At 38.1% G+C, this 12918-nt stretch overlaps 1 protein-coding gene across 1 annotated transcript in view; it reads right to left on the bottom strand.

Moving 5' to 3' along the window:
• LOC128792411 (BEN domain-containing protein 5) overlaps positions 1-12918 on the bottom strand; it is a 562082-nt gene that overhangs the window by 202627 nt on the left and 346537 nt on the right. The window contains exon 5 of the mRNA XM_053950814.1: positions 5456-5672. Within this exon, the coding sequence (XP_053806789.1) occupies positions 5456-5672 (217 nt within the window). The remainder of the gene's footprint in view (positions 1-5455; positions 5673-12918) is intronic.

Here is a 12918-nt window from a genome sequence, read left to right as displayed (position 1 = left end):
ACAGAAGAGCAGAAAACAAATATCACAGCTTCTTTCTTTTAGCTAGCTTAGGAGAGTATAAACTAAATGGAAAGAAAAGGGAAGGTTAGATTTGAGGCAGAGAAAGGGCAAGCCAGATGAAGGACAAGTGTGGAGTAAAGGTGAGATGAAGAGTCTGATTTGGAAATGGGAAGAGCCATGAAGCAAAAGGCCAACCTGAACAGCTACAAAAAGTCCAGTGAAAACTTCAGAAAAGTCACTGACTTTCCAAAGGTTTCCCTGAGTGGCTACAAGATGAAAGGGTAGGACCTGTGCATGAAAACAGTTTGCTTAGACTAACTTTGCCACATAATTCATTTACTGTCATTCCTTTCAGGAAGTTTTTTCTTAATAAAATAGATCATAACTTTTTTTTTCCTTCAGATGATTTCTTACCTCAGTGGGACTTTTGTGCTCAAAGCTTCTTTTTTTAGTGTAGTGCTTTTTCCAAGAGTTTTTTTGGGTTTTTTTTAATGGAGAATGGTAGTTATAAAATGGGAGCTGCAAAAAGGACTTAAGATTTGAATCCTTCTTCACAATTTAAACATTTTTACTCATAATTAAATAAAGAGCAGTTAATGCAAATCCTTCTAGAAAATATTTTACTTTATCTAATAGTGTTCTTTCTGTAATTTAAGAAATGACCACTTTATGCATTTAGTAACCTTGCATGATATTAACTGCAAATGATGATTTTATGGTTTGTTTTTTTTTTCAAAAACTATATATTGCTGCCAACTTACACCAAAATATTTCTTGGTTTTACCATGAACCCTTGTATATATCCCACAGACAGATGGCAACATTCAGTAGTAACATCATTTCACCTATCCTTCCTACTCTGGTCCCACAGGCCAGGTTATCTCCCAGAACTCCCTTTAAATTGTAACAAAGAAATTTTCCTTTAAACTGATGATATAGAATAGTCCCCTGTAATTTTTCATGTTATTTATATAATTTCCCTGGTAACACACTGTGCTATTATATGCCATAAATCATATTTTATTTTGGAAAGAACTGCTGGTGGTGTTATTTTTAGGTCTAACTCTACTTCTGCTGATATCCAATCCAGCTAAGAAAATAGCTGTAGGAACATTTAAAATCTCACATACAGTGTTGGGATGACATCCATATTACGAATGTTTTGGGAACAGCAGCACTATAGGAGTAAAAAATACACGACTGCATAAAGATAATGTGTCCTGAACATGTACATAGCTGCACTTTTAAACTACTGAGAAATGAGAAAGGGGATTTACTTTTCCTAAGCACTATTTCTGTGGCCTTTTTCAGGCCAAGTAAATTGCCACAAATTACATTTACATGACATTTCAACCTAGTTACATTCAAATCCATTGGAAAATACAGTATCTGACACCAACAGGATTTCAGAGGTACATTACATTACACAGAAGCCTGCAACTTCTATTTTTTTCCACAGACCAAGAGTATACTTTTCTTCTACAGAGCTGTTATTACATAACCCAGAGTTGAATGCAGAAATGGGTATTTCAACCTTAGAAAAACTGCCTATTTTCTTTGCTTCATGCTTTAAAACATTCATAACTGAGCAGTTAAAAATGGACCAGTAGAAAATGGTAGAACCGATCAAGTATTTTTACTGGGGTACGAAGCCATTTAGTCAGTAAATAAAGGAAATTTGGGCAATGAAGCGGCAATGTGACATCTGGTGTGCAGTTTCACAGTCTTAGGGCATCATTCTGCTTCTCTCTGGTACCAGCATGAATCAGGAGTAACTCATGTAAATTAAAAGCACACCCCAAAGTGGTGTGGAGTCAGGAGGAAGCACTCTGTGTTGCAGCCTGTGTCTTTCAGTGTTCCATACCTGACTTAAGAGATCGGCTCATTTACAGAGCCCTACATTAGACATATTGCCTTCTTGTTTTAAAATACGTGTGTTTAATATTTAATTTAACAGAATTCCATATTCCAGTCTCTGTGTACTCTGCGAGTCCCTTTGAGGCTCGTGGTTTGTATGTGCAGTCACAATTCTCCTCAAGTGTAATTTGGAAGCACCATTGCCTAATGGAGTGAAAGGAAGTATCTGGCTCTGATTAATCCTGGTTCTCTTTGGAGTGAGTAATGAAAATAATGCCCAGACAGTGTCAATTTGTAAAGTGGGCTGTAGGAGTTGAGCCAGGCTGTCCAAAACTCATTTAATTTATTATGCATGTCCGTGGAATACTGGTGGAGGTACAGGTCTCATCAATTGTCCACAAAGTTCAATCACACACAGGCAATTTGAATTACCAGCTTCAAATGACAACACACTCCAAAATTTTGCCAACTCTTAAGAATTGGCTGTAATGCTACACACATAGCTAGTGCATGTGATACTGAATAAGTATCATAAAATAGGTACTGTAATGTAAAATGTGCCTGGGCTTATTATATTTTCACAGAAATATAAAAATAGTTTTAAATTATGTTGTGCTGTGAAATATTGCATAGTATTTGCTGAGAGGAGAAACACATCAATAATATACAAAAAAATAATTCCACAATTTGAAAAAGTGCTCACAGATTTGGACTTCTGATCTGTTGGGGCAAACCAAAGAAAATCTGAAGTTATCCAAGGCCAATAACAGCAGAATGAAAATAGCAGTTTAAATGGTACCTGGGTGACCATCTCAGCTCACTTGCAGGAGAGACTGTTTTCAAGAACATTTGGCACATCTAGAATGTGCCAAATGGGATAGCTCTCTGAAGTAAAGAATATAAACATTAAAAGGTCAGAAATAGTACTGCTAAGTTATCAATTTAAATAGGAATGGGAAACTTTGCCATTTGGCTCTGAACCATTTTGTCATTCTCCATCCTAATGACAATTACATGTCCCATACTGATATTTCACTTTCAATTTTCATAGAATTACTGATAGTATTTCAGGAGTTAACAGAGGCAGAGGACTTTCTTTAGAGAAGATATGAAATTAGATTAGAAATTAGATTGCCTTGAAGCCATTATATGCAGCAAAATGTGCACTCAGAAAGCCTCCAGGAGTAATCCTCTAGGCATGGCTTCTTGTGACTTGAGTTTTACTTTTCCACAACAAAGAAAAAAAAAACCCCAAACCAAAACAGTTCCAAAGATCTGTGGTGAGATTCTGCCATCTCCAAGAGACACAGCTTAAAATCACATAATCCAACAGAAGCGAAATTGTTTCAAACACTTCCCCAGCCTCCTAACCACAGACTGCAGCAGGGGGCTGTGCAATTCCCCTGGAATGAACCCGAGGGGACCAGCAGCTGCGTGGCAGTTCGACAGATGTGCTGCAGCCTTTCCTTTCCATGCTCTCCCTCCTCAGCCCCGTGCCCTGCATGAGGACTCCAGAGTTTGTCCTCAGACGGCATCTTTAAAATACCTTTCACCATGTGCTGCCAGGGGTATCGTCCCTTGGCCAGGAATAGAGCTTCTGAGGGCCTCTTTATGCCAATCTGATTCCTCTTATCTTACATAAGGGGCCAGGGCAGGGACAGAGCTCTCTTTCTCAGCTCTAAATCTATCCTATATGGCACGCAATTCTCCAAAGTACAGCCAGCTTCTGCTTTTATGGAGCACTGTGCAGTGAAGAATGAAGGATCCTGTTTTTCACCATTTAAAGATGTATGATAGCAACAAAGCTCTATGTTAAAATATTTAACTTGCAGAGAACTTATGGAAATTGTCTATTCAAGCTCAGCAAAGACATTAAATTACCAAGCTGTTCTAGGACAGTTGTGTGTGGAGAAAAGCCAGAAATGCTCTGAGATTGTAATGTTGCTCACAAAGATTACAGCATGAGCCTGATTCAGAAGCTTTTTTATACAGCTTGGTGAGCTGAAAAATGTTACCATATCAATTTCTGCAAAACATACTGTGTGTGTACATATAGATATAAAAGCAGGACTTATACACAGCACATTTCCTGCCACATTTTGAGTGGCATCTGTTTGTTTAGTGTGCTGAAATATGAAAAATAATATTTAGCAACTACTGGTAACACAATGTTAACAAGATTTAAGAGTATAGCTCTGTCTGTCAAAATGCAGATAAAAGACAAATCCTTCAATCTCTGTGTTTTAATCAGTCAGATCAGAGGTTTGATGAATATGCAAATGAGACTGTTTATACACTAGTTTCAGAGTGAAAGGAAACAAATTCTGTTTCATTATAGAATTAATGACAGCTCTGTCCTCTAAGATTAATAATTAAAGCCCTACACACATTAAGATGATAGTGCTCTTTCCGCCCAGCCTTTGCAGATTTTACTTTTCTATTTTTTAATACCCCTTTCCCTTATAATTGTTTGTCCCCCTAATTGGAATGATTAATAATTAATGCCAGTTCATGGATATGCAATAGTCATCTTTAGAACAAGAACTGTACTTAACCTACAAAAAGGGTTACAAAACTACTTCTTTTGTTATTTCTGTTTTTACTCTTGCCTGTAAGTTAATTTTTTCCTCCAAGCTTTATGCCACCATAGGAATCTCAATGGCCTGCTTTAATGGTGGAAGCCTTTCATTTGTTTCAGTGCAGGGTATACATATGATTTCATTTTGATGTTCACAATATATTCTGGGTTTCTTTTCAAAGCCCCTGCTGCTGGGATCAGCAGCCTTCACAGCTTTCTGATTCAGAAACACACACTACAAGTTTAGACCAAATCAAATCTCAGAGAAAAGATTAAGTGTGGTACAAGTGCATTATAAAGTCTGAGAAAGCAAAAGTTTAAAAAAAAAAAGAGAAAAGAGATTTGAGCTATTATTTTTTAATCTGATGATTTCTGAGTTGACATGGGAGTGGCTGAGTCATGCTTTCCAAATCCCCTGGACAGGGAACATTTCAGAGGAAGATTATAGCAAAGTGAACAGAAGTTCAGCCTTACCATTAACTCTCCTTCCTGCTCCAGAAGAACTATGACACTTCATTTTATGTGGCCATTAGGATCTACACAGAGACCACTAAATCCCTTCTAATTGCAAATGACCAAAGCACGAATTTTTAAGAGAAAAGAAAAGAGCTGTTTTGTGCATGTTTTGCATTATTTTATCAAGAAAAGTTATCTTCTGGGTCAAAAACCCCATATTTCTTTCTGAACAGAAAAGCACTTCCAGAGAGACAAATGGTCAGAGTACTCTAAAAATCACATTTCTTCAATAAAGCTGTTTCAGTTTCATCTTTTAATGTCTTTAGAGGCGAACTGATCCTACACAGGAATCTAGCATTGCCTTGACTATCACAAAGGAAATATTTTATGTGAAATTAAATTAGCATTTGCCTATATTTCACCATGCAGGTACACTTCCTCCTGTGTCATTGATAACAAGAAAACAAATATGTGTATGTGGGTGCTTTAGCAAGGATGATGAATGATACTCTGGAAGCATTTAAGGGTAGATAGACATCCATAATGAAGTTTGCTGGTACTTACCACGCTGAGCCCCAGCAATTCCCTGCAGAAGTAGTCCATGTTCCTCCTCTGGAGGTTGTCCAGGTAGTGCTGAAGGCGAGTGTAGGTGTAGGGGTAGCAGTAGGCAAACTGGTAAGTGTCGTCCTCTCGGTCGAAGCAAAAAGCAAAGGACATGACATAGTTCTTCCTGTGGTCTGGGCAGCGATAGTAATACACGTTTTTGGAGGGGATTCTTTGCCTGAAAAACAAAAAACAAACAAAAACACATCTGTAAGTTAATTTTTTGTTAACTTTGGTAACTTTTTTGTTTAAGTTTTATGCCACCATAGGAATCTCAATATGCATTAATTGATGCGTATCGACATGGATGTAAGAGATCTGATCTGTGTGAGATTCAGATTCCCTCCAAAGTAAAGGAAGTGGAGCAGCTTGAACAGCTCAGGAGTTGGCCAGGAGATCCCAGAGCTTGTGTTTGGGAGCTTGTGTTTGGGAGCTTGTGTTTGGGAGCTGTGACAGCTCCAGTGCCACTGTCACCACAGGGACTGCAGCTCTGCCCGGGTGCCCAGGCTGGCAGAGTCACCACAGCAGGGAGAGCATCATACAACCAGGGAAATCCATTCCCACAAAGTGAAAAGGATGTACAGGCTGTCAAGTGACCTCTACTTCACTACCAGGCTGCTGCAACCTCACACCACTCTCAACTCATAGACAGGCTTCAGCCAAAGCTACACCCTTTCTTACAGGTTCAATTCACCAGCACGGAGAGGAGGCACAGCTAATGAAGGAATGTCAGCATAAGGCAACACTGACAAAAGTATTACTGAAATTCAGAACATCTTTACATATATGTATATCTCCTTAATAGTCAGGATACATATCAACATCTAGCCAATGAATGGAACAAAAGATAAATTCTTGAGGTTAAAAAACAAACAAACAATCTAAAAATCATACAAAGAAAACTTCAGGTATAGAAAATGGCCAGGCCTTAAAACAGAAAGTACAGGAGAAAAGAGTGTTTGTTCCCATTCCAAATTGGACTGCTGCTCTCCTTTCTGGTTTATCTGGCAGGATAGAAATGAATATACATGATGGTAAATAATTATAATAAAGATATTTATGTCATTGTTATCAAGGTGCTATCTCTTTGAGGAATAACAAATATCTGCCCGCAATCTCTCACACAACTCCAATTATTCTTTTACTTTTCAAGAGAAATAAGTAATGTTTGAGAGGTGAGGCAAAAACTCATTCTATGGATGAGAGATGTTCACTGTTTCTGTTCATGTGCTTTGTTCATTTCTTAGGTGGAATTTCCAGCTTTATTCAGACAGGAATAGTGTCCAATCATGCCATGCACTTGTAATTTGATGTAAGTAACTTACCAGTCATGTTTGGCAACAAAATGCTGTGGTCCTGCAGACTTTACCTGATTCAATTACACAACCTTAAAAACAGGTCTCATCTAATGATTGAAGCAGATCTCAGCTAAACTGGGATCATGGTGAGGGAAAGCATAACAAGATTTACAGACATAGCACCAGTAATGTGTGTCTTTGTAATCATTCCGGGAAGCTGGTCTGCTGTAGAGCCTCAGTTTTGGCCTCTCATTGCTAATATGAATTAGAGGACAAAACCCTCTCATTATACACAGGTATGTGTTTGTCAATTACCAGCAGTTAACGAGTCTGACCAGCAAGACTCAGGACCTACAAAGTGAAACAGAAAGGAATTGAGACCTTCTTGAGAAAGCAAAAGAAAGAACCAGTGACGCAGTTAATTACACTCAGAAAAAGAATTTATCTGCCCTTTTTAATGCCCTCCTTCTTGAACATTCAGGACCTCAATAACTTACTTCACCATCATGAGTGAACATGAGCCAGCTGTGCCCAGGTGGGCAGTGTGCCCAGTGGCACCTGGCCTGTGCCAGCAATGGTGTGGCCAGCAGGGCCAGGGCAGTGACTGTCCATCTGTACTGGGCACTGTGAGGCCACACCTCGAATTTAGATTGGATATTAGGAAATATTTCTTCAATGGCAGGATTGTCAAACATTGGAAGAGGCTGTCTGGGCACGTGGTGGAGTCACCATTCCTGGAGGTGTTTAAAGGATGTGTAGATGTGGCACCTGGGGACGTGTTTTAGGGGCAGCATTGGCAGTGCCAGGATAAAAGTTGGACTCAATGATATTAAAGGACTTTTCCAAACCTAATGAAATCTGTGATTTAAAGATTTTTTTTTTTGTTAAATAAGACATTTTCTCACCACTAAGATCTGGAAATTCTATTTAACACATGAATATAAAAGACAGAAAACCAAAACTTTTATTCTTTTTAAAAAAGTATCAGTAGGGAAAAAATGCCACCAGCCATCTGCATGCAGCCCTCTTACCTAATGGTTTTCTTCAGTATCTTAACATATTTCTATCATTTGCCCTTACTCTGGAGTGCTATAGGACATCCCTCATTTGATCTCAAATCAAGCAGATGATATGGCAGTGGGTAAATGCATTCCAGCTCCCAGTCCTCAAACCATAATGCAAGTTTAAACAGTGTGTTGCTGAGTTGTTGAACTTTATTTGTTTCCAAATTAGCATGGGGAAAATAATAAAGGACAAGACTCACTTTGTGCTATAAAAATTTCATGTAATATGAGAGCAATAGGAGGAAATTCAGGATTTTAGAAAGGCTAATGCTAATTGAAATTCATCTGCTGATAGTTAATGTTTAAATGACACATAGATCTCCTTGGTTCAATAACTTTCTACTTTTAAGCAAGTTGAAGACAACTTTGTTAATGTATTAAAGGCACTTTTGATATTTCATTCCCTTTCCCCTTCATTATAAAAGCTAAGCATCTGTTTTATTATCCACTTTGACACATCACTTTATGGCTGCATTTGGCTATTATGGCTAATCTTGATGTCTAGGACATCTGGTATTGACATTTCACTATCTGGTGTCTGACACAACAGCAGAAACCATCCTCAGTTCCTAGGTTTAAATTCACCCTCTCAGGGCAAAAAGTGCCCGAACTCTTAATTCAAACCATATCTTCCAAAAATAATTATAATAGTACTCCTGTCACTGCTAATCTATTTTTATCTCTCCTAGCACTTTGTCACTGCTAATCTATTTGTGAGTCATACAGAGAAAGAGAGTTAGCATTTAGATACCAACAACACATCTTTACACACAGGAGCTTAATCAGATTGAGATCTTATCAGGGAATTAAAGAAGAAAAGAAAAAAAGGGAAAGAAAAGGAAAGAAAAGAGACAAAGTGCTAGATATCACCAACTGAGTTTTTGATAACGAAAAGACATTGCTCAGTTCTTGAATTAACCTTTGTGTCCTAGACACACTATTGTTTACTCTTTCCCTTTTTTGTTCTATGCCTTCTGGAAAAGGACACCCACACACTGTGGCAGCAGCTGCTCCTATTAATTTAAAGCTATTACAAAAATTAAAATTAAACCCAATTACTTTGGCTGGTTTATAGCTGGGGAACGGCTTAGTCTGATTGTTCCCTCTGGTTATGGACAAAAACAATATTCCTACCTACAGGCAGCTGCCAGTGGAATACTAATGCATCTAAGGCCTGGCAGGAACAGATTCAGAATGCAGAGTCTAACTGCATTTCTTACTAAAGAAAAATATCTTATCATGGATCTGCAGAAATGCACCAACTTCTTATGCCGTGAGTCACAATGAAGCTGATTTGTAGTTAGAGGCAGGAAGGCAATGGAAACCTCAATGCTCTGATTTGTCCCTTTGCATTTCCAGGCAGTTCACACTCAGCAATGCATCCTGCTAATTGATACACAACTGCCCGGATCTCTGAGCTCCTGAGTGGTTATTTAAAGGAGAACCACCTCCATTCCAAGCACAGTCACAGAGAATAACGTGCAAACAACTCCTTCCTAGTCTGTTTTCTAGATGTGTTTAAAGAAATGAAGCTTGAGATCACACATCAGTTTGTCACAAATTCAGAATGCCTAGTCTTAAAGATAAACACAAAACTCTTTCTGTCCAAGGAAGAAAGAGGCACAGAAGTGGAGAGTTTCTTTCTATTTTGATGCTAACAATCCAGTGCCAAAAGCTTGAGCCTTTGAGTGTCTTCTCCTGTCTGACACCCAACCCAGTGGATTTGTTGCTCCAAATGTGAGTGTGCACGAGCTTTCCTGTCCCTGTGTTTGCAGCAGCGTCATCTGCAGTCAGAACATTTGCTCTGTTTTGGTAATGTGCATTAGGATCAAATTTGTCAGTGTACAAAAAATAAAAATTAAAATTGCTGTCCTTACCCAGTATCAAAAACCTGATGATTTTAGAGGCCCCATGATTTTACTCCTTGCTACTACAAGAGGCAGTAAGTGGTATAATTCAGAACTTCAAAAACTTCATCCTAATTATACTTCTAATTTGAACACAGTTTTAACTTCAGCTCTAAGAATTTTGACTTTTAAATCAAACTTGTCCTGCTTTTTTTTTTTCTTTTCTTTTTCCTGCTACATTCTGCTTATTTCCATTTGAAAATTGGCAGTTAATCAATGCTTTGGAGGACAAACACTGGGGGTACTGATCGTACTGCTTTGTGGTATCTAAGTTTTAAACATAGAAGGGTGATAATCAAATCCTCTTGTGGCACCACAGCACAAGTAATTACAAAATAACGATTTTTGGAACGCTTTCCTCTCCCTATCGCATGACCAAAGCAGGGAGCTCTGGCCCAGCCAAATTCCCAATGACTTTAATGAGCAGCATAAATAGTCTTTGGACAGCTTTTAATATGGCACTCATAAAGTGATTATTCAGTCCCTTGCCTCCACAGGATCAGGTTAGACATAACCCAGTCAGGAGACTTCAAAGTGAGATGATGATCTTTGGAGCAAAAACAAAAAACTGCAGGTGCTGTAAAAAATCAATGGCCAAAAGAAAAATTACTGGATCTGACTTGTAGAGAAATGCTCAAGTTGTGGTGCAGTGTTAGCTGTGGTGACACACTGTGGTGAGCATTTTCAATTGCCATCATTTTGCATGGGGAGGGACACTAATCAACAAATTCACAAATTTCCAAGCCTGCCTATAGAACTCAAAGGGGTGGGCCTGAGTCACAATCTCAGACAAAATTAAGCCTACTGACCCAAAACTTGATTCTGATTCAATTTTGAAAAATGATCTCCAGGTATTTACAGACATTGTCCTAAATACTAGATTTGGCTACTCTTTCTGAGAGTTTAAATTTTAGTCCTAGAGCTGGATGTCCCCAGTTATTCACTGCAAGAAATCCAACAAACTCTGTACAAAATCTAAGGATGTAAATCTTGTGCTGCAAACTCCTCTTCTGGAAGGCAGCCCTTTTCTTCCTGACTTCTTTCTCTGTTAGTATAAGCCATTATTTTTCTTCTTGCTTATTCTTGTTGACAAGTGGAGCTGACCATCTTCAAAATTCTTAGCTTACTTGTGACAAAATAAGTTTGTAGGGTTTTTTTCTTGCACATAATTTTAGATTTGATTCACAGAGCATGGAGTGACAGTGGATATGTCAGATGGTGTTAAATATTTTTTGCAGACAACTGAATGGGTTTTGGCACAGCTAACTCAGTTTCAGACACTGCAAAACAAGTCCTGCTTTTTTTCTTCCTACTGTGTATTACAATGTTCCCCAAATATTTTCATAATTTAAGACCTCAAGGTTTTCCACCTCTAACAGTACCTGGTTTCTTCTTCTTAAGTACAAAAATCAAAATATTGTGTAATTCAATTTAATAAAAATCAGAAACTCTACACGTTAAGCATGCCGCTTTCATTTTAATTGAAATAATTAAGCAACATCTATCAAAACTGTTAGGGAATTCAAATAATAATGATCTGCAAAAAGATTGCTTGTAAAGTCTCTTCATTCTTTACAACTTCAAGGAGAAAACACGGCATTTTTAACTATTAAACATAAAGAAACCTTTTCTGCCTAAAACCAGAGGGAATCAGTGGAAGTCATTACTCTTAAGAGTGACCAGAAATAGGGAGGAAAGAGTGTACCATGTGGGAAGCACGGGGAGAAGCAGGGAAGGGTCATGATTATGAGATATGAAGCAATGCTGAAAACCTTTCCCCAGGTTTGCAGAAATGAAGTTTCCTTCAGTTTGCCAGAACTAGGAGAATGAAAGGGAGGGCTGATAAAGTGTAAACTGGCAAGAAATAATTTTTGAAATGACTGAATTAATTTTAAGCAATTAAAATCTCTGAGGGATCTTCGAGGGATCTTTGAAGGATTGAGTGTTGCCCTAGTTCCTCATATGAGGTAGGGCAACACTCCATCCCTCAAATGGAGAAAAGTGGTGTTTCAGCTTCTCCAAACCTCAATCTGGTTTTGTGGAAGGAGGTTTCATTCAATGCCTTCTATTACTTCTCACTTGTCTATGTCTCCTAAACAAGAAATTTGTCCACAAATGTCAAAATTTATCACTCTTTCGACAAAACACTTCAGTATGTCTGAGAGCAGCTGTCAGCTGATAGCAAAATCTAAAATCTTCTGCCAGCAGCAGGTACAAGTGGGATTTCCAGTGGACAAGCAGCCAATTCCCCTTTTTCCTCCCCCCTGCCTACCTCCAGAGCCAAAGCCATACTCCCCCCTCCATCTTTTGTTTATTCTGTCCAGTTGCTAAATCTCAAACTGCAGTGACTTTTCTCTGAAGCAGCAGTTCCAACACAGCAATTATTCTACAGAAACTCTCTTTTAAACTGCAGGGATAATGAATGGTGCTGGTTTTTTCTTCAGTCAAAATATTATTTGCCTACTGACCACAGGTATTCCAGCCATGGATTGTTTCAATAGAAATATCTCTATGCAGTGTTTGTAAATGACAAAAAAGAAAGAGAAGGAGAAAAGTCAACTTTCCACTAGTTAGCCATGCATGTGTTGTGATTCTCTGAAGATATCATGAGTGCAAAAGTAGGATTCGGGGGCCAGCATTTATGTCCTGAAATGCAGAAGAAACAAACAAAAAAAAAAAAAAAAAAAAAAAAAAACCAAAAAAAAAAAAAAAAAAAAAAAACCAAAAAAAAAAAAAAAAAAAACCCAACCAAAACAGATTAAAAATAAAATTTAGAAATGCTTAAATTGGCACATGAGAATTTGTGATAAGAATCACTGAGTAAGGTAAGGAACAAGGGAAATAAAGGAGTGACACGCCACTGTAGTTCCAAAGTTTGCAGTGTAGAAAAGAAAAACAAAAGGATTTTGGAGAAACTGAGAAAGAGCAGCCACAAATGCTGTAAATAAGTGGAAAAATTTAAAAGAATAAACTCAGCATAAATAATGTTGCACCAGAAAAAGGTGAGGACAAGAAATGTTCCACCTCAGCACAATTCTTGTCCTGTCTTTGACCTGTACCAGATTCTCTGGCCACAAAAGAGCAAAGCTCCTGACAACTTCAGAAGACAGTTTGCATATACTGACATCAGGGAGCAAATAAGCAAATAAAATCCA

This window comes from Vidua chalybeata, chromosome 9, assembly GCF_026979565.1.
Source record: "Vidua chalybeata isolate OUT-0048 chromosome 9, bVidCha1 merged haplotype, whole genome shotgun sequence".
Lineage (NCBI taxonomy): Eukaryota > Metazoa > Chordata > Aves > Passeriformes > Viduidae > Vidua > Vidua chalybeata.
The sequence above is the reverse complement of the archived record's forward strand: the minus strand, read 5'-3'. Positions and strand labels throughout refer to the sequence as shown.